At 40.9% G+C, this 22,321-nt stretch overlaps 1 protein-coding gene across 7 annotated transcripts in view; it reads right to left on the bottom strand.

The window, feature by feature from the left end:
* SDK1 (sidekick cell adhesion molecule 1) overlaps positions 1–22,321 on the bottom strand; it is a 605,542-nt gene that overhangs the window by 473,397 nt on the left and 109,824 nt on the right. For all 7 annotated transcript variants that reach the window (XM_082199580.1, XM_082199584.1, XM_082199585.1 and 4 more), the window contains one exon: positions 9,499–9,658. In XM_082199580.1, coding sequence (XP_082055706.1) covers positions 9,499–9,658 — 160 coding nt within the window. The remainder of the gene's footprint in view (positions 1–9,498; positions 9,659–22,321) is intronic.

The following is a 22,321-nucleotide window of genomic DNA, read 5'->3' as shown; positions in this document are numbered from 1 at the left end:
GATATCTGTTCTCAAAAACAGTTTGAGCCCCAGGCAGCAGGATCCACAGGAGCAACAGATCCCAATGTAGCTCTTTATTTGCCTCCCTTGTTCCTGATGTAGATCTTCACTCACTCTGTCCATGATTTATCAGTCCTCAATTCTTTTTTTTTCTTTTTTTGCACGATTCTCCAACATGCTGTACGAAAAGGTATATGTGAAAATCTGAGATGAATTACATCACACTTCCTCTTAAAGAACCATTAATAAATAGATGGAATTCCATACTAGCGTTATAGAGACATATCTGAGCATCCTCTAGCACTCAAATATTCCTCCATCTACAAGGCAGGAAAGCAAATTTCTTGTCCAGTTGTGACAAGAAGCCAAACAGAAATCTAAGTGATGATATTGGGGAAGATGTTCAGCAACATAACATCCCCACTTTTGAAGTCTTTTTTTTTTAAAAAAAGTGTATAGCACAATCAACTGAACTCATAAAAGTACTGAAAAAAGATAACGGATGATTAAGAAAAAATGATCACAATGAGTACTGTCTTCCTTTTCTCAATAGGCTTCCACAAACACACATCCTGCCTGTTCTGCTTTCCTCTACCCCATCTTCATTTCCTCCCTTCTGTAAGATGCAGAGAGCTGAAGGCAGTTCTCCAGAGCCATCATTGCCAGGACAGGTGTTTAATTTTTTGCATCTTGCCATGATTTCTGGTTAAACCAATTTTCATGGTTTCTTATGACACTTCAATCTGTACCCTGCAAAACTCAAAATCAGAAGAGCACATAAATCTACTATAGCAGTGCATTTCAGTGAGATTGTCACAAGCCCAGATGATGATTAACAAGCCCAAAGTAATCAAATATTATATAATGGTGGTTCCTCTGCAAGCACCCCTTTTTAGCTTGAACTCTTTTTTTCTTTTTTCTTTTTTGGAAGCCCACATCCTGATTATTGTAATATTACACTCTGTTAATTGAGAAAATACATCATGACAAAAATCTATTACAAACTCAGCAACATTTTAAATTAATTTGCAAATGCACCAAAATAAAATAATGCAGCAAAAATTAATTTCTTTATTTCCCCAAAGTACTCACCAATGAACAACTCAATTAATTAATTCAAAAGTTATGAAAGTTAATACATTTACATTTATAAATAAATTTATTTATTTATTTATGTAAATTTATTTATCTTTCATGAATTTGTTTATTTCCCTAATACAGACAATACAGAGTCAGTTGGACCAATGGTCTGACTCTCTATAAGGCAGAGTCCTCAGTTTATACATTATGTTTTAGAGTATATCTCTATAGTCATTTAAAAGTATTCAAATAAGTTCTTATACATTCTCAGTAACCCTAATAACAATTAACTAAGTTTAGATGTAGCAATAGTAGCAGCACATAAGACTAAAACAGTTCACCCAATACACCTTAGTATTTGGCTCGTGAAAACATTTCCTGTTTTAATAAATCACATTCATTCTGCTTCTGGAAAGCTCGAAGTGTCTTTCACAGAGATCTCAGGCAGATCTTCCATTCAGACACTGGACATGCTGAGTGTTGCTTAGCTATAACAACAGGCGGATGGCGCTGTGGTCTAAAGCACTGAGCCTCTTGGGCTTGCCGATTGGAAGGTTGGTGGTTTGAATCACTGCAATGGGGTGAGCTCCTGTTACTCTGTCGCAGCTTCTGCTAACCTAGCAGTTCAAAAGCACACCAGTGCAAGTAGATAAATAGGTACGGTTGTGGCTTGTGCCAGAAGCAGTTTAGTCATGCTGGCACCATGACCCGGAAAGCTGTCTGTGGACAAACGGCGGCTCCCTTGGCCTGAAAGCGAGATGTGCGCCACAACCCCATAGCTGTCCTTGACTGGACTTAACCGCCCAGGGGCCGTTACCCTTTTAGCTTATTACAACATAGCATAGTAATAGTAGTAGTAGTAGTAGTAGTAGTAGTGTAACTGATTTATTAAACACCTTCTAAACTACCATCTTGATGTGATTTACACATAAAATAATTAAAAACAGAATGACAACCCAAGGACTCTCATGGTAAAGACCCATTTACCCAGCTGGGAAAGCCCATTGGAACAAAAATGTATTCAACAGTTTCTGAAAAGTGTAGATAGTGGGCACCTGTCATTTCTCGACAGGGATGCTATTCCACAGGACAGGAGCAGCCACATTAAAAACCCTGCTTTGATTTACTGCAGAGTGGGCTTCTGTGGTCTTTGGAACTTGCAGGAGAGAATCTCCCACAGACATCTATTGGGTATATAAGGAATAAGACAGTCCATCAAGTAATGTGGTCACAAGCTATGTAGGTACTTATATGTCAGTACCAACACCCTGAACATGGCCCGGTAGCAAATTAGCAGCCAGTGCAAATACCACAAGCAAGGTGTTATATGCTTGTGGGCATTAACCCCCACAAACAACCTAGCCACCACATTCTCCACCAGCTGCAGCCTGCAGATCAACCCCAAGGGAAGTCTCACTTAGAGTGCATTGCAGTAATCCAAGTGTGAGGTTACACATGCATAGATAGCTGTGGTCAAGCTATCTGGTTCCAAGAATGGCTGCAGATATCATAGGAATCAAAGTTGGTAAAAGTCACTCCTAGCCACTGAGGACACCTGTACCTAGAGTAACAGGGTTGAATCTAGGAGCGCATCCAAATTATGCACCTGCTCTTTCAACTCTATCCAGGGCAGGCAACTTACCAACTTCCCAGATCCAGGAACTACTCGCTCACAGAGCCTCCTTCTTGACAGGATTCAGTTTCAGACTCAGTTTATTAGCTCTCATCCAGCCCACCACTGCATCCAGACACCGGTCCAGGGCGTCTCATTGCTGATTCAGATGTTACCAAGAAATAGAGTTGGGTATCATCAGTATACTGATGACACCTTGGTCCCAAACTCCCAGTGACTACTCCTACCAGCTTCATGTAGATATTAAATAGCATTGGAGGCAATATAGTCCCTGTAGCAGCCCATAGCTCAAAAGCCAAGAAGCTGAGGAGCATCCAGTGCTACCTTCTGAAAGCATCTCTGGAGTTAAGACTGGAACCACTGCCCCTGATACCCATTTCCCATAGGCAATCCAAGAGGATACAATGGTCAATGGCATCAAAAGCTGATAAAGGTCATCCATCAGGGCTACCAAGCCAGGTTCAAATCTGAACCCAAATGGAGATGGGTCTAAAAATTCAGTTTCCTTGAGGAATGCCTGCAGTTGCATCTCCATGACCCTTTTGAGTGCCTTGCCCACAAAGTGGATATTTGCAACTGGACAGTAGTTGTTGAATATCATTAGGTCTCAGAGCATTCTCTTGGTCCAAGCTCTTGCCATTGTTGCATAGTATCTTTGAAACTTGCATAAAAGGGTGTACCAGGTATTAAATGCTAAGTTTATCCTCAAACATTAAGAGTGTTTCCCAATAATAGTTTTCTAGTGATTTTGCATGCAAGAGAGAAAAAGGCATTTTCATTGTCTGGAAGCCAGAAGGGCACTTAAAGTTTCTGCAGATCTGAGCAAGCAATTTAGGAAAATGGACAATTTGTTTTGAGTGGAGCAGCCTGGAAGAGGCTTGCTGCTTAAGAAAATCTAAGACAGAAGATGGATAGTACATCAATAAGTGAAAATATCAATGAAAACATTGGAAATGATTCCTAGCATTTCTTTTCCTTTCTGTTCCAGAGCTCAATGGCTAGAAGAGGGCTGTCATGACTTGAGTGCCCAAATTCAAAATCTGGCTTTCCAAAGTCTGGAATGCATTTTATAGTTTTCGAAGGCACCTTCAATAGGGATTAAAACATATTTTTTTTTAAAAAAAAAAGAACATATGAAACTGACTTATGTCAGCTGGTCTACATATACATAATTTTATTTTTAACCACCTTTCCACAGTTCAAACCATGCTAAAGGTGGCTTACGACACGAAAAGCGTAACAGCAACATAACAAAAGTAGTCATAAGCAATAAATAAAACATCAAAAATACACAACCAAATGGAACAATTTCCACATAAATCAGAAGATCTGAAAGAAAACTAAAAAAAACACCACCACCACCAACACCCCCCACTGACACACATACACAACAAAAACTGAAACAACACCCCAGCCCAAGAGTTTGCTTGGGGCTTGCTGCGTGCCTGTGATCATACCGCTCTTGGCAGTGAACTAGGCTCTGCTGTCAAGCTTTAGTCTGTTGAGCCCAAAACATTGAGCTGCAAGCTTGAAAATGCAATGACTGATGTCAACTCTAATGTAAACCATCTCCTCCCAGGGCAGACAAGAATGTCATAGAGAAGAATGGCGTGCTTCTTAAGGTTGTTTCTGTATTGCATATTCTGTAATATTATATGCATTTGTTTTAATGTTGTTAATGTCCCCTCCACAAAATAAATAGTTTTGCTTTGCTGTTCCCACCCGCCATTTGAAATTCTACATATTATTTACATTCCCCCCTCCAGTCCTCTTTGCCTCAGCCAGCCATTTCATCACAGGATCCTTTCTTTGCCTGCAGGGGACAGACACCTAAACAAATAACATTATTTTTTCCCCTACCCTAGCCATTTCCTCTTTGACAGGATTACCTAAAGTACTAACCACATCCATCCTTAAGCTTTTAACTGTTGTTATATTTGTCTGAGTTCTCCAGACAATATTTTATTTTACAATAAAATAGAATCATAGAATAGTAGAGCTGGAAGGGATCCTGAGGGTCATCTAGTTCAATCCTCTGAAATGCGGGGGGGGGGTTAAGTTTTACTATAATTAAAAAATACTAATAATTATAAAAATAATTAGTATTTTAGTAAAATTAGTATTTCAAAGAAATACTGTATTTGGAGGACAAACAAGAGTCTAAACAAAGCTACATGACCAGCACTATAAGACTTTTCAACCGAATTTAATTTTTAGTTTACCTTACCATGATGTACTGGGAAAGAAAGCCAAGGCACAGTTAGAATCATCTGGCCACCGTCTCATTTTATTTACAAAATAAAATGAAATATATTGTTGTAGTAAAAATGCGAAAAATAAGCATTTAATTATCCTTGGCTTTCCTTGAAAAAATACCCGCTGCCTAAAAGCAAAGTGTATTTAATTAGTAAGTGAATATTTTCTGAAGAAGATGTTGAACATTCAGACTAATACAAAACATTTCTAATTCAGCATAAGATTAAGTCTCTGAATGGGTAATAGATGGGGGGTAATGGAAGAAAAGAGTGTGCATTGCTGTAAATCAAATAAACCCACGGCATCACCTTCCCATAAGAAATAAAAGACTGCTTATTTCCTAGCTTTTCTGCTTTGGTCAATGCATGTTGCTGATTGCTGACAGGAGTAGAGAGAATCTGCCTTTTTTTAAAAACGGGGCTTGTGTATGTCTGTTGCATAATGCCAATGGAGGGCACAGGGTCATCACCTAAATATAAAAGACAGAGTGCACAGACAGTTCCAATGCACAAAAACAATGGCAGAGTGCCAAGCAGAGTTATGAGTTTAAGCACAGAGATTGAGAACAGTGGGGAGTAAGAAGTTTGGGGTGAAAAGTTTATCATAAGATTGGTATTGAAGACTGCTCATGAGCTCTGCACAAACATGCAAGCTTTGAAGGAGCTAGCTCTTCAGCTGGCTTTTAATGAACTTTCCCACCATCCATACTACTTTTGACAACCAGGAGGCATTTTTTAAAAAGAAAAACTACAAGCCATGCTTAGTAATTTCCAGTCCTGCAAAGTTAATTTAGAAACTGAGGTAGTTCAGCCAAATGAACTTTTTAGTTTATAAAATGTTCATCCTCGGCATTCAGTGTTATAAACTGCTGTGCTGAGGTATAGGGCCCAATAGCAAATCAGGAGCCACATATAAGATTTTTGACAGACAGACTATCATCAGGTGAAGCTTTCCCCATAATTATATTTCCATTAAAATATACAGGCTTTCCCAGTTTAATTTGTGCCAGTCACACAGCTACTAAAGGCACAAGGTATCATTCACTTTGTTCCTGTTCTTCATGCTGCAAGCTGCTCCCCTTAGAATAGAGGGGAGGGAAGATGCAGACAATCCTTCACATTCCTTCCTCAGTCCTGCCTTTTCAATGCTTGCAGCAAACTTTCCAAATATTTAGAGTGTCAGACTAAGACCTGGGAACCCTAGGTTTGAACCCCCACTTGGCCAGTCACTGGCCAGTCACTACTTCTCAGCCTAATCAGGGTTATTGTGGGAAGAGGAGGGGGAGAACCATGTTTGCCACCTTGAGCTCCCTGGAGAATAAGATGGGATATAAATGCAACAAATAACATTTAAGCTATGAAAAGTGCTTATGCAACTATTTTCTAACTTGCACTCCGCCTTATATCAAAGGAATGCTATGACTAAAGAAACAGAAATATTCAAATTCATGACCCAGTTAGAACTCACACAGTTAGGTGCAGATCAAGGGGGCATTCTTTGCAGCACCCATGAGAAGAGAGGAAATAAAGAGAATAATGAAGCAAATGAGTATTGTTAAGGTGCCAGGCCCAGAAAGATTTTTTGTGGAGTGATCCAAGTGTCATCTTGACTTATTAACCCCCAAACTGCATTCCGTTTACTAAGAAGCTTCGGAAAGATCCTCACTCTCCCATCCTTCTCTGTACGTAACACAAATTCCAAATTCCGTAATTCCAAAACCTGGCAAACACCCAAACTCTGTGAGTTAAATCTCACTAATCAACACTGACAGCAAAATCCTTGTAGCAGTTCTAGTGGACAGGCTTCAGGAAGTGATGAGCATCCTAATCCACCCAAACCAGGTTGGATTTATATGACACCATCAAAGGGTAGATAAGCTCCATCTTGTAATTGATCTAGTAGCACTCAACAGTACTAGCACATCGCCATTAGACTTGTTCTCCTTGGATGCTGAAAATGAATTTGATTTGGTGCAGTGGCTCTTTTTCTTTACCCTAGGGCACTGGCTCTGTGGTATACCCCAAGAACATGTGCACTGGGTGAAAACCATGTACATAACACCCATGTCCAAGATACAGGCAAATGGCATATTGTCAGGTTCCCCCCCTCCCCATGCAGTGGGTAACCAGACGGGGATGCCTTCTTTTCCCACTGATATTTCATCTTTTTCTAGAGCCCTTAATATTTGCCATACAACAAAATACCAAGATCTGGGGTGCACAATATGGGGGGGATTTGAACATGCAGCTTGTTGACGTGATGAGACTAAGGCCAAATATAGCCCAATGTTATTCAACCAAAAGAAAATATACTTTTTTCTGCAATGATTTCATCTTAATGAATAAATGCAATTCCCTGCATATAAATACAAAAACATCCAGAGTGATTTTGGTTTTTGGAAAGCAATTAGAAATAAATAATAGAGCTGAAATATTCATAGCAATATATTTATTCAAACTTTATAGTAAATTTTGATTAGCTTTCCATGCACATTCTGTAGAAGAAAAATGCTTCAAGTATTCAAAACAAGTTAATCAAACCCTAAACAAAATAAATATGGTTTTCATGGCAACCTAAGGAATTTTTAAAAAAACAAAGTATAATATATAAGTGCAGCAAGCAGCACTTAAAAGGAAAGGTCTTCTGTATGTCCCTTCAGTAGCAATATGTAACAATACACTACTTGGTTTTTGTATTACAGAATTATAATATAATATTAAGTAATGCAAGATGCTGGATGTATAACAATCGTCATACTAAGGCCTGTTCTATTTCCTATCCTCTTTCCTAGCCCACCTTTCTGTACTGCTTTCTTTTACACCTCCCAAATATTGTTGGTGTCCCATCAGAGTTGTGGATTTCTGTTCAGTTTTTTGGCTGCTGACGGCAGTAAAGCACCCCCATTGATCAACCCAATATCAAAATCACAGACATGCTTTCTTCTGTGATTAATCAAGCCAGTAGACGTTGTTGCTCTAAATAGTAATTTAAATTGCAGTTCCATATATAACAATCCTGCATTCTGAGTGTTCCACGCACATCACAGCCATCAGCAGCTGGTTGGCAATGGAGTCTTATTTTGCATGGACTAAGGGCTAAAGGGCCAGAGATATTTGTTCTGCCCAGTGAGTCACTTTTATTGCAAGCTAAGACAGAGGCATGACATTTCTCCCTCTTTCCTACACGAACATAGGCTTTGACAATTTTATACGGCAGGTATAGGGCTTACCTGAGACAGCAAAACTAATCTAACACCACTTGTTGAGTTCATGGCTTGAAGCAGAGACATTTTAGCTCACAGCTGATACGTGTAGCCACTATGCGATGCCACCTCTCAGCGAACAGTTTCCACACAGATACCAAGCTCATACAGTTCAGACATTAAGTGATATGGCAAAATGTGTATCTCGATCAGACTAAATTTGGTAGAAAGTTCAAATGCAAGGAGTTTGCCATGGAATGCATTGAACAAATCACTACATGTCGATTACCCCACCCATCCCTGAACCCCACAGTGAATCACACTGACAACATAAGAGGAGCCCTTCAGCTGAGTCAGACCAAAGCCTCATCTAGCCCAGCATCCAATTCTTCACTTGCATCCACTGAGACCTTGACTCCACCATCAAACCAGATGAACCTTTAAAGGTGTCCAGAGCACTGCCTAGTCCTGTTGGATGAGTTTCTGTTAGTAAGGCTTGAGGATGTAGACATGGTGCTTGGATCAGTCAGGGCAACCACTTGCACTCTGGACCTTTGCCCCTTTGGGCTGATAAAAACTTGCAGGAATGGAACAGCTGGCAGGGCCAGGGAGGTGATTACTACCTCCTTTCGAGAGGGGGTGGTCCCTGCCTACTTGAGGGAGGCAGCGGTAAAATGACAAATGACCTTTTGTTTGCCAAGCATTTAGTTGTTTAAACATTTGTAATCTGGCAATACAGGTTTTCATAACAATATCTATTTTGATAAAAAAAATGTCTATAATGCAGACCCTCCAAGTGTCCCTATTTTCCAGGGACGGTCCCTGATTTTGAGAAGCCGTCCCAGGTTCTGATTTTATCCTGGAATGTCCCATTTGGTATGGAGGTATCCGACTCCTGAGCCGTCTAAAGGCATTTCTGTATAGGGAAGGTTTTTTAAAAATATTTAATGCTTTATATATGTTGGAAGCTGCCCAGAATGGCTGGGGCAAGATGTCTAGGGTATAAATAGTAAAATTATCATTATGGAATGGGACGTCCCTATTTTCATCAGATAAATGTTAGAGAGTATGTACAATGTATTAGAAGAAAGGACCTGCATTGAAGGGGGTTGTACTAGATGACCCTCGGGATCCCTTTGAATCTACGATTCTATGACTCTATGAGATATGATAAAGGCAGCCCAGAAGATAGTTCTACTGCCTTAAGTTTTAACTGTATTGTATGTTTCCCCATTTTGTTCTTTTGTGATGCAACGGTACAAAAATCTTTCCTCATTACAAAGCTGAAAAATAGAATCTATAGATTGCTGTTCTAAAAGCCACTTACGTGTACTCGTTGGTGAAGGCCGTGGTTTCCCTGCCATTGTGCAGCCATTTAAATTCCAAAGGCCAGCTACCTTCTGCCAAACACGTAAGCACAAGGCGGTTCCCTTCTAGGTGAGTCTGGGGCAAGCCTGGCTCTGTCTTGAAATAGGGTGCAACGTCATCTGAAATAGGATAGAAAAAGAAAGTCAAAATGAGGGAACGAGGTTGTGAAATTGCTTTATGTTCTTTTTCAAGACAGTCTACAAATCAAGCGCTTACGGTTTTGATTTTTCTAGAAAGGGTTCAGGTACCTCCTAGAATTTCACACCAACCAAAGAGAACAGACAGAAAATGCCTATCCAAATTCTTTATTTAATCTTCCCATCATAGGTGGTTCAATACACATCACATATATGTACATATTGCTACTCTGATAATCTAACTTCTGTGCAAAGAAGAACATAAGAAGGGTATGCAGGATCAGGCCCATCTAATCTAGCTTCCTGTTCTCATAGTGGCTCACAGACACCAGCAGGATTCAATGTCAATGGCACTCTCCCTTCTGCGGTTTCCAGCAGTTGGTATTCAGAAGCATTACTGCCTTTGATCATGCAGATGGAGCAAAGTCATAGAATCATAGAATCATAGAGTTGGAAGAGACCACAAGGGCCATTGAGTCCAACCCCCTGCCAAGCAGGAAACACCATCAGAGCACTTCTGACATATGGTTGTCAAGCCTCTGCTTAAAGACCTCCAAAGTAGGAGACTCCACCACACTCCTTGGCAGCAAATTCCACTGTCGAACAGCTCTTACTGTCAGGAAGTTCTTCCTAATGTTTAGGTGGAATCTTCTTTCTTGTAGTTTGAATCCATTGCTCCGTGTCCGCTTCTCTGACCATTTTGGTTGTCCTCCTCTGGACACGTTCCAGTTTGTCAGTGTCCTTCTTGAACTGTGGTGCCCAGAACTGGACACAGTACTCCAGGTGAGGTCTGACCAGAGCAGAATACAGTGGCACTATTACTTCCCTTGATCTAGATGCTATACTCCTATTGATGCAGCCCAGAATTGCATTGGCTTTTTTAGTTGCCGTGCCACACTGTTGGCTCATGTCACGTTTGTGGTCAACCAAGACTCCTAGATCCTTTTCACGTGTACTGCTCTCAAGCCATCTCAAGCCAAGTCATCCTGGTTAAAAGCCATTGTTAGCCTTATTCTCCATGAATCCATCTAATCCTCTTTTGAAGCCGTCCAAGTTGGTGACCATCACTACTTCCACTAATAACAATAACAAATTTTTTATTATTCTTATCCCGCCCATCTGACTGGGTTGCCCCAACACTCTGGGCGGTTTCCAACAGCAGTGTACCTATTTACTACCGGCCGAGTTTGGAGAAATGATTTTTGTTGAAATTAATTTAATCATAAAACAGTAAGTACAGTGGTACCTCGGCTTAAGAACTTAATTCGTTCTGGAGGTCCGTTCTAAACCTGAAACTGTTCTTAACCTGAAGCACCACTTTAGCTAATGGGGCCTCCCGCTGCCACCACACCGCCACCGTGCAATTTCTGTTCTCAAACAGAAGCAAAGTTCTTAACCTGAGGTACTATTTCTGGGTTAGTGGAGTCTGTAACCTGAAGCGTCTGTAACCTGAAGCGTCTGTAACCTGAGGTACCACTGTATTTCCAGCAGTGCCAGCCTGCCCATGAGGCAGGCTAAAGCAACTGAGGTTGCATGGCGGTGGCTTCTTCCAGTGAGATCTTGCAGAACTTGCATGAGATATCACAAAATATTGCCATAAACCATTGCAGCCACACGACCCCCGTAAGCAAGACTTAGGTGAGAAGGACACCTTCTTGTTTCATCTCAGGTGGGGAAATGGGACGGGTGCCCCTGACCTCCACGCCCTTGTTGGCTTTGCTGGGTGTCTGGGTTGTACTGAATGAAGACTATTGCTTTAAAACTCTGGTCCAACAACTATTAGCTGCAGCACAAATGCTTACAGCTAAAGGTTGGAAATATTTGAAGAGAATTAACAAAGAGGCCTGATACAGACATGCGCGTTCTTTACTGATAATGCAAAATATTGGGGCAATTTTTTTAAAAAAATTAATGTTTGGCAAACTTTTATTCAGCATATAAATAAATGATGGAAATAATATTCAGACCCTCCCACCTAGATACGCCTGTATTTTGAATGTTGTTGTTTTTTTGATGTTATTGATTATTTTTGATGGAGTTTTAGATTCCGTATCACTTACATGTATCTGCCCAAGAAAAGAGAGAATAATAATAATACTGCTTTATAACATTTCACCACTCACTTCCTGCTCTGATAATTAAAGATAATAGCTGTTTCTTTTTTTCATATCCTATTCCTTCCTTTCTCAGACTAGTAAGCTTTTCTTATTCCTTTCTTCTAGGTATGTATGTATTTATGAATCTCTCACTGCCCACTTATCTCAATATAAGCCTGTATCTTTCTTTGTACTGAAAATTAAATCAAGATAAATTAATTTCTGAAAAATCTTCATCAGTGGCCAAAATGTTGAAAAGATAATATGGGGGGGGGAGGGTTGGAGGATTAAAAAACAGAGAGAGACACAGAGAGAGAGGGGGGGGATCTTAGAGGAATGGATATCTATACTGAAGTTATATCATTATTCTGCCACTCATCCTTAGTCCCTAACTTTTTCATTTTTTTTTAAAAAAACCAATGCTTCATAGAATGAGAGCATACCGTATCGCTGTACAAGATATTTGAATCCTACATAAAAAACAATGAAGGGAAAATACAGTGATAGAACTTGGTAATAAATGTATGCCAGGATTTCCTTACATGCCCAAGTAACTTACAAAACCAATATGTTACCTTCCCTCTCATCTTCCCATTCCAGCTCCCCACCCCCTGCATAAAACTTTAAAAAGCCATAGTAGGGCATAGCTGCCTGCTGTTATTGCTTTTTTCACGAAGTCTGTATGAGTGTGCTGTCTCACACTCAAATTTAAATAGATGTGGAATTGATCTCAGAAGCAACAGAGAGGGAGAAGGTTGGGAGGAAGAGGTGTCAGAAACTGAAGAGGTCACTGGGAGCAGGGAAAGTTTGTGGTGGAGTGAAGTCCAAAATCAGAATCAGAGGCAAAGGCAGAAGCAGGAAAGAAGGGAGGCCATGTGGTAGAGATGTTTTAAGGGGGGTGTCTCCTGCTTCTGCTGCAGCAAGCTCCCCTCCCTCCTGGTCTCCTAGGACCAGAAGAGGTATGAAGAGGGAGGAGCAAACACAAGCACATCAGCGTAGTCTCAGATTGCTTGGGAAGGACCTGCGGGAGGGGGGGGATGGAGAGAGATTTAGGCAGCTGTGGGAAGGCAGGGAACTTCAGCCTCCATGACTGCCTCATAGGGACAAGACGTACAGAGAAGAGTTGCTGGGCTCACTAGGCCTGGTACACCTGAGCCAGCCTTGCTTCTGCTGATAAAGATTTAACTCCATGTGATGTTTTGCTGACTGGGTCCCTGACACTTGGTTCACCCTCTCAATTTAATTATTTTAAATTTAAGCTGTGAACTAAAATCCAGGCCTGGTAATGTAATTAAACTGTTTCTGTTATGGTTTTGTACAGTATTGTCTGCAAATATCAAGGCCCAAGTTAAGCAGGATATAACAATCCTTTTAAACTTCATTGTTTATACTCAGCACTCACATACAATGAAAATGTTAATATATAAAGCTGCTACAAAGTAATATCTTATTCAAGGTTCTTTATCATGCATTGTTTTCTTTTGAAATGCAAAGATGTGATTTGTATTTATAATTTCAAATGTTTAATATAAATGCAATTTTATTAAAAGTTTTACCACAATAAATTTATTATCTGCACACAATGAGAGATTAGTTGCACAAAAGACTACATAAGATTGTGCAGCAAGAGCTGGGGAAGATGATAGAGTCTAAGTGTCCAAGTCTAAATATATGACCTGACACAATAATTTCCATGAGGGGGGCATGGCAGTTGAACTAGGTTAAACACTATTCAGGTTTGCTGTTTAAATTAAATAGCACTGAATCCAAAGTTCATCTGATATTACCTATAGCTACTGGAGTTGTTTACCATCCACCACAGGGAACTGCTGTTTAGCAGGCTATGTACTCCAACACATTCAGCCCCGAGACTGAAGTAAGTTATATGCCTCCATTCAACAGGGCTTACTTCTTAATAAATGTGCATAAGAACACACTCATAAGTTGCTAAGGTTTCCTGATGTTCAAGCAAAGGCACTCACTTCCTAACAGTGTGCATTGTCCTGAACCCATATTTGATTCTTGTTAGAACTTAGTTCTATTAATTTCAATGGGTCTACTCCAAGCAGAACTGTTTCAAGTCTTGGAACTCTTGTTACTACTCTTGAACTTCTGAAACTTGGCCTTTGTCCTCAAATTGGATTTATTGTTGTCACTCATTTGCCTTGTAAGAGCACCTGGATTAGCTGCTGCTCTTGCCTAGCTACTGTGTTTGTACTGTTAAACAGGTATAGTAAAAGTTTAGTACTTTACTTTTACAGTAATCACCTCTTAGGTGGGAGACAGGACACGGGGATTGTAATGTAGAGATGTCCTGTAGAGACATATTGGCAAGGCAAGGGGCAGAGGAATGGGACAAGGCTGTGGAATTGGATTCTGGGGTGGAGTCCAGTGGTTGGGGGGAGGTGTTGATATGTTTGTTGGGGAGGGATTAAGCAGGTTAAATCAGGAGTGCTCTGATGGTGTTTCCTGCTTGGCAGGGGGTTGGACTCGATGGCCCTTGTGGTCTCTTCCAACTCTATGATTCTATGATTCTAGGTTATTGATCTGAGGCCCAGCCTCATTACTATTGGACATCCCAAGAGGAGAGGAGGAGCTGCCTGACCTGTCTTTGGCACTGCTTCCCATCCTAGAAATGCGCCCCAGCTCCAGGGAGGTGCCTGAGGATGAGTCAGACAGTGGACCAGCCTGGAAGAAGAGGTGGGCCAAAGGACTTATTGCTGAGAGGACACTGGGCCATAGGCAAAATCAGATGTTGTGAAGCAATATTACTGGGCTAAAGGCTGACATACAGCTGACCAGATATTAGTTGGTGCCTTCTTTGAGCCCTCTGCTAGGTATGGTCCATGGAAAGTATGAAAAATGCCTCCTTTGATGTGCCCCTTCCCCAGGGGCAGAGCACAATATTCTAATAAAGTATGTTCAGGTTTTTTTTTACTCTTTACTGTATTTGAAGTTCTGACCTCAAATATAGTTGTGTTTATACCCTCTGGTATAATACGTGGCGCTAGGCTGTTCTGCTTCTTGCATTCACAAGAATTAAATGCAGTTCATTAAACTCTCTTTAGAAAGTTAGAAAAGTAAGCTTGGATGAAATGATTATCACAGCAGGACATGTCTCAGGATAAATGAAGAATTTTGATAGCAGCTTTGAACAAAAACATCCTGTAGAACAGCAAGATTAATGTGCCTTTCAACATTGTCTTTAACCAGACGGTCTTAAAATTACTTCTTTTTTTTTTAAGAAAAAATCCGCTTTGGGGTTTGAATGAGAGAGTTTTTAATAGTGTGCAAGTGTTGGATATAGTTTTGAAACTATCATCAACCTGTGGATCAAAATTGCTAACAAGATTCCATGATAGGAAAGCAGGAGCTGGAGAATCAGTCATAAAAAGGCTCTTCAGCAGGGAGAAAATATCAAAGAGCATTTTTTTATTCATTCTATGCCCTTTTGCAGTTATTTTACACATCAATAGGAAAAGGATCTAGCCAACATTATGTATGATCTCTTACCAACCCAGCCATAATTACTATGTCAGTCCTTCCATTCCAAATCTACAACCAACCAACTTTTAAAATTAAACCTATTTCAAGTCTTATTTAGTGTAAGGCTTGTTCAGGAATGCACTTCTAAACACACTTTATTTTTCTACAATTTATATGAAACATGCAAACTTAAATTGGTTGGTTGTATTCAACTAAGTTCTGCTTGGAGTAGACCCATTGAAATTAATAGGTACCACTCCAGTGGGAAGGTAAACAAGGTTATCCATCTACCCAACAAGCTTTTATGCAGTCAGAGAAGACTTGATTACTCGTGAGAGTCCCTCTACCTGCAAGAATTCCTAGACTGAAGAAAGGCACTAATCTCTGGGGCAAGGGAGTCTCCTCTTGTCTCTTATGGCATTGTTTCTCCCTGGAAGGCATTACCAGTCACCTCCTTCTCCAAACTCTTCCACTCTGTCAGAACAGTCTGGGCCCTGGGTATCTCTCATCCTCCACAGACTGGGAAGCCCCAGGGTCCCCCAACTCATACAGTCTTGGCATGTCCAGAGGCAGAGTGGCAGCTTCATCAAGTGGGTTCTGCTGCTTAGTTTCATCCCCCTCCCCACACACCTCAGGTGCTGTCCACATTGGAAACGACAACACTCTGAAGCTCTTATTTGTTCAAGCTCTTATTTGCTTCAAGTTACAAGAAAGGAGATTCCAACTAAACATCAGGAAACATTTTCTGACAGTAAGAGGTGTTCAACAGTGGAACGGTCTTCCTCAGGAGGTTGTGGACTCTCCTTCCTTGGAGGTTTTTAAGCAGAGGTTAATCATCTGTCATAGAAGCTTTAGCTTAGTTTCCTGCATTACAGGGGCTTGGACTGGATGACCCTTGGGGTCCCTTCCAAATCTACAATTCTTTGATTCTATGATTCTATGAATAAAACTTCCAGTTGCACCAATATTTTTTTTTTTTGGGGGGGTGATGATTATAATTGAGTCTGCAGTTGTAGGGAAGGGTTAACCTCCCATTCCTATACACCATGCACATATTTATCTCCCCACAGCTGATATTTAAAGGAGGGGATGCCTAAATTTGCTAAATGCAATCACACATTTAAAATACTTAGTTTGGCCCCTCCTAACTTGTCAAAGTGTGTGGCCATTTCCAAGTTTGTACTCAGTTATTTTTCTGGAACTTCAGCCTTATTCTCAAGATATAAAAGACCCCCCTCTACATGTCCCTTCCAGGTATGATAGCAGTTTATGTGTGCTAATACTGCATTGCTGCTTCCATGAGCAGTTGTATGAAATCAGAAAGTGCAGGCAGAATTCTAAGCACACAGAGTTTCTGTCTTCCCCTGCACACAGTCAGATTATTTTTATTTTTAGCATAAACAAAATCACAGGAAAACTGATATGAAATATCAAAGCAAAACGAAAGTGGGGTCAGAAACATTGGTAATGCATTCCAGACTGTAAGTATAATAAAAATTATAACAAGTCTATATAAATAAAAGGGACGCAGGTGGCGCTGTGGGTTAAACCACAGAGCCTAGGACTTGCCGATCAGAAGGTCAGCGGTTCGAATCCCCGCGACGGGGTGAGCTCCTGTTGCTCAGGCCCTGCTCCTGCCAACCTAGCAGTTCGAAAGCATATCAAAGTGCAAGTAGATAAATAGGTACCACTCCGGCAGGAAGGTAAACGGCATTTCCGTGTGCTGCTCTGGTTTGCCAGAAGCGGCTTAGTCATGCTGGCCACATGACCCGGAAGCTGTACGCCAGCTCCCTTGGCCAGTAAAGCGAGATGAGCTCCGCAACCCCAGAGTCGGCCACGAATGGACCTAATGGTCAGGAGTCCCTTTACCTTTATATAAATAAAAATGCCATGAACATAGGTAAAGGTAAAGGTACCCCTGCCCGTACGGGCCAGTCGTGTCCGACTCTAGGGTTGTGCGCTCATCTCACTTAAGAGGCCGGGAGCCAGTGCTGTCTGGAGACACTTCCGGGTCACGTGGCCAGCGTGACGAAGCTGCTCTGGCGAGCCAGCACCAGCGCAGCACACGGAAACGCCGTTTACCTTCCCGCTATAAAGCGGTACCTATTTATCTACTTGCACTTAGGGGTGCTTTCAAACTGCTAGGTGGGCAGGAGCTGGGACCGAAAGACGGGAGCTCACCCCGCCGCGGGGATTCGAACCGCCGACCATATGATCGGCAAGTCCTAGGCACTGAGGTTTTACCCACAGCGCCACCCGCGTCCCCGCCATGAACATGGATATCCCTTATTTTCAGGTGAGGGGGAGTTAGATTCTGTTGATGTGCTGTGCACCAAATTCTTTAATACAATGCATAGGATTTCCTGAGTAAGTCTTTCCTCCAAGGGTGGGAGCTAGGAGTCCAAGATCTGCCCCTAGTCTCCTCTTCCAGGATGCAGAACAACAGTGGACATTATGGGTGAAGAAGGAGCAGAGCTTGAGAAGAGAGGTTCCTGGGTATAGCAGTGGGCAAGTCAAGCTCAATGTGGAACAGCCATCTAACTAATAGAATCTAGAATACAGGCACTGAATGGAAAATACTCACTGCTCCAGGCTTAGTACACTCTGAAAGAGAATTCGGGCTTCACTGATGCCCATGGCAAAACCTCTATTATCAAAGAACTTCTGTTAGTAACATTTTTCTTTAAAACTACAAGAAAAATGTGTTTTTAAAAAACCCACCCACAGTAGGTTTCAGAACTATGGAGAAAAAGGCATAAAAGTTTTATATAACTTAATTATGAACAGTTTGCATGCTGCAGCCCATAAGCAAGTAAGTAAAGTTTGCCCCAGGGTCCTCTCAAATCAATGGGAATTGCCAGCATGTGTGAAAGGCAGTTGTGGAATAAATCCACTAGTCCGCTTTTCCCCCCTCTAGGAAACTGCTGAGCTATCCAATGAAACTGATGTCTAAAAACCAAATAGTTACCCAAATTATCTCTTTCTATCCATTTTCATTAGTTTATACCAACACCTACGTTAATAGAAAGATAATTCCACTCTGGGGATATTTTCCTGTTTCTTCTTTCTAGCTTAATCTTCTCCCCATATTCTTTTACTGTCCCCCAACCGACACTTTTTGTATGTTACAAAGCTGTTGTCGGCGCCTTTGGGCACTTGCCTCTCTACAGCTGATGAGTAAAAAGAAAAAAAGCTTGAAAATAAGTCCTCAACAATTGCAGCTGAAATACTTGCATTATATTTTACTGTGCTGAAGCACAGATCAACCTTCCACAACAAGGGGTTTCTTCGGCTCCATGGTTTGAACAGGAAATATTGAGGTCTAACTTGGTGAGCTACTATAAACCTGGTGATGCCTAAACAGATTAGAAGGAAAATGGGCTTCTGACCAATACCAATTCCTACAACTGGCAGGTAGTATGATTTTAAATTCTGGGAGCCTTGGTATTCTGCCTTTGCCTAGTCAAGCACCTACTGAACAATACCTTCAGGTCTAGATCTAAGTACAACCATCCATGGTCTTGGCCTGTCCATGACCAGGAACACGTGGCAACTCCAGCTGTACTCGTCAAAGTTTAAGGTCATTGGATATTATCTAGCACTCCATCTGACACCTGAACTTCTACAATTCAAATGGCGCTGTAATAAAATTGTCCTCAAAATTCAATATTATTAGAAGTTTAATTTTAATGGACCTACTAAAGCATTATTAAAAGAATATAGTTTTAAAGTTTATAAAACACTCTGATGCTCTGTAAGATATAAACCCTTCAAGAAATTGTATCGCCTTTAGATTTGTTTTTCACATTAAGTACAAATCATCCATTTGTAAGTTACACTAACTAATCAGCATACACTCAAACTGAGTTCAAACAAAATGGAAAATAAGCAAGATTTCAATCTGAAAAGGTTATCACAACCATGACAATTATAAATTCCTATTCCCCTGGCTCACAACAATTTGAGAGTTTACTAAGTATTTTATTTCCCTCGATACACATACCGGTAAATATGACTAGGAACATTTCTACTGTTTCCCCAGATGGAAACCACAAGATATTCAATGTTGGTTATGGAATAGCAGGCACACTATTGATTGTTTTGAATCTCCAAGAAGTAAATCCTCTTAACCCCAAATGTAGTGGTCAGGTGTTTTTGAATATCCACCATTCTGTATTATACATCTTTTCATGAAAACATGGCCCAAGGCCGCAATTTACCCCATAGGATCATTTTACCTCAGTTATGAGACATTTTGGTCAAAAGAGGATTCTGAAACAATACAGAAACCTGCAAAAGCAGTGAAATTTGTATACTCCCAGGTCTTCCCTCTTGGGAAATAGAAATCTCTAAGAAATCTTCTGAAATGAGAACTTTATAATTGAGTGCAGAATGAACTTAGAAGCTGATATAGCCAGTGGTCACATGCCTTCTTTAGAGCAGGCATGGTCAACCTGTGGCCATCCAGATGTTGTTAGACTCCCAACGCCTATCAAGCCCCAGCAACCATAGCCAATGGTCAGAGATTGTTAGAGTTGTAATCCAAAAACATGTGAAGGGCTGCAAGTTCCTCACCCCTGCTATAAAACAATTCTAGATAATGGTTCCCTGCAATACTAAGACAAATCCAACCATTTAGATCCTTAGTGCTTGGTTTTAACAAAGGAATACTCTATGACATCAGGCTAAGAAGCTGTGGAATTGCCAGCTACAAAGATTTCTTTTATTTCTATTTTCCTTTGTTTTGTCTTCTAGCTTTTCTGAGCCCTGAAGTAATTCCTGAACTTTCTAGCCCTTCAGTTCTTCAGGGACACATACCTTTTTTACATTCTGAAGAAAAAGTCATTTCATACAAAATTATTATTGCTGATAATATAATTAATGAACCTATTGCAACTGATCAGTATAATGTTTTTCATCTTCCTCAGTTACCTTTACAGAAACAAATCAAATGCAAATCCCAATACTAGCAGGTTAAATCTGCAATATGGGATGGTGTGTGTGGGTTCGGGAGAGAGACTTCCTTTGTATCAACAATTTGACTCCATAGCAAGCAAAAGCTTATATACAAGCCAATAGAATACATAATTATTCCCTTTGTAGCAAAGCCTAATGTACATTATTACAAAATTACTAAGTAATATGCTATCCGTTCCCCACTACACTTTCAATCATGCTGTTAATTAAGAACAGGAAATCTTCAAAAGTACTTTTGAGTTGCCTGCGTTGCTGGCCTAGAAGCAGAGGGAAGGGAAGCAATTTTGGGAAAGGTGGTGAAATGGACAGAGTAAAATCTTCGCTTGATAAGATTCAACATGCTTTACCAAGACCCTTCAGTAAATAGACCAGCTGAGTTTGGCAAATGATTCTGAGTTCTCCAGAGGGATTAGATGCCACAGTACATGCTCCAACTTCAGATTAGAAAGGTCTTTCAATTACTAGGGGGCATGAAGAATTATATCACCAGACCTGCACTAATCCATTAAATCATAACTGAATATTTTCTAATAAAAGGTGCAGTCTGAACTATGAACTCAGAAGCCCCTTTCTACACTTAAAAGGAAAGTTTGAGAGTTCCTTGGGAAGAAGTATGTTTCCATTCCTAAGAAATCTTGAGGAGATGCTATAGAATGCACAAAGGTTCCTTTCTGTCACCTCCAAATAAAGTTTTGAGTACTGATCAGGTAAGAAATGGAATGCAGTCACATAAATTTTCAATCAACAGTTTCTGGGTAGCATTGTATGTCCCTTTGCATGAGTGTACTTTGCATTTATGGATTTTATAAGGTTTCAAACAGCTCTTCATTACAGGTACAGTTGAATACTTTTCTCATTACATGGAGGGGGGGCCTTCATATTATGTAGCTCACTAAAGGAGAAAGCAAGGACAGGGGAGCCAGTTCACAATGTTCAAATCCAGTCTCTGTCCATTTCACAGTACTCTGTGAATCGGGAGTGTCCCGTCTCATTTCACTGACTGAGTTGAAATGGCAAGATGCTGCCCACCCCCACACTGCTGCCCCTCTGCCAAAGCCTCACTTACTGAGGCCGTGAAGGATCTAGCTGGAAGCTGTCGTCTCCACTTCTCCTTACTTCCCCAGCAGCAGTGGCAGGGACAGCCGGAATGGCCAAGTGGGTGCTGCCCATTGGGATTCCACCACCCGAGGTAGTTGCCTCAGTCTGCCCCATGGGTGGGTTGGCCCTGCTGTGAATTCTTAGCACAGGCATAGGCAAACTTGACCCCCCTAGATGTTTTGGGACTACAACTCCCATCATCCCTAGCTAACAGGACCAGTCGTCAGGGATGATGGGAATTGTAGTCCAAAAATATCTGGAGGGCTGAGTTTGCCTATGCCTGCCTTAGCATAACCAAGAAACAGAACCCAGAATGGATGAAAGAAAGCTTCATTCTCAAAAGCTAAAATTATCAGATGCAGGAAGCAGATGTGTTGTGCAGATGCCCCAAGTCTTGTGCACGTGACACGAGCAAGCCCCATGGTATGCATGCTGTATGGCCAGCACAAAACTTAGAGGGCTAGCCCCTTCATGGAAAATTTTCAGGAGAGTGCCCCCCACCCACTTGGCGACCCTGGTTGGAGGAATATTGAGCACAGTGTTTGTGGTGTATGTGTGCAATTGTAGCATCAGTTTGTGTTTTTGCTTGATGTGCCCATATCATGCTCACCACCTTAGCTCTTTTGAAAGGACCAGTTAAGGTACTGATTTTTTTTAGACAATTGAAGTAGGCATAAGATGCGGTACAGAAAAGTTTATGTGAAAGAATGGAGAAATTAAATCCCAAATAGCATAATAGAACAGTTTTCAAATTCCAAGGCAATGTGGCCATATCACATGAAATGTCTGGTTCAGTCACAAAGATCAACCATTTTCAGTTATTAAAGGCAACATATATATCCCATTCCTTTCTGATATTATTCTGTTCAGGTTTGTCAGTCATTAAACTAGAAAAGGTCATCACCTTCATATTTAATGCCAAAAGTAGCTTTGCGCTGTTTCACATTTTATTTTGTATGCTGTTCCTTTCCTATTAATTTCTGATCCT

The sequence above is a fragment of the Podarcis vaucheri genome (genome assembly GCF_965113315.1).
Source record: "Podarcis vaucheri genome assembly, chromosome: 14".
Classification (NCBI taxonomy): Eukaryota; Metazoa; Chordata; class Lepidosauria; order Squamata; family Lacertidae; genus Podarcis; species Podarcis vaucheri.
This window is presented reverse-complemented; position numbering and strand designations above follow the sequence as displayed.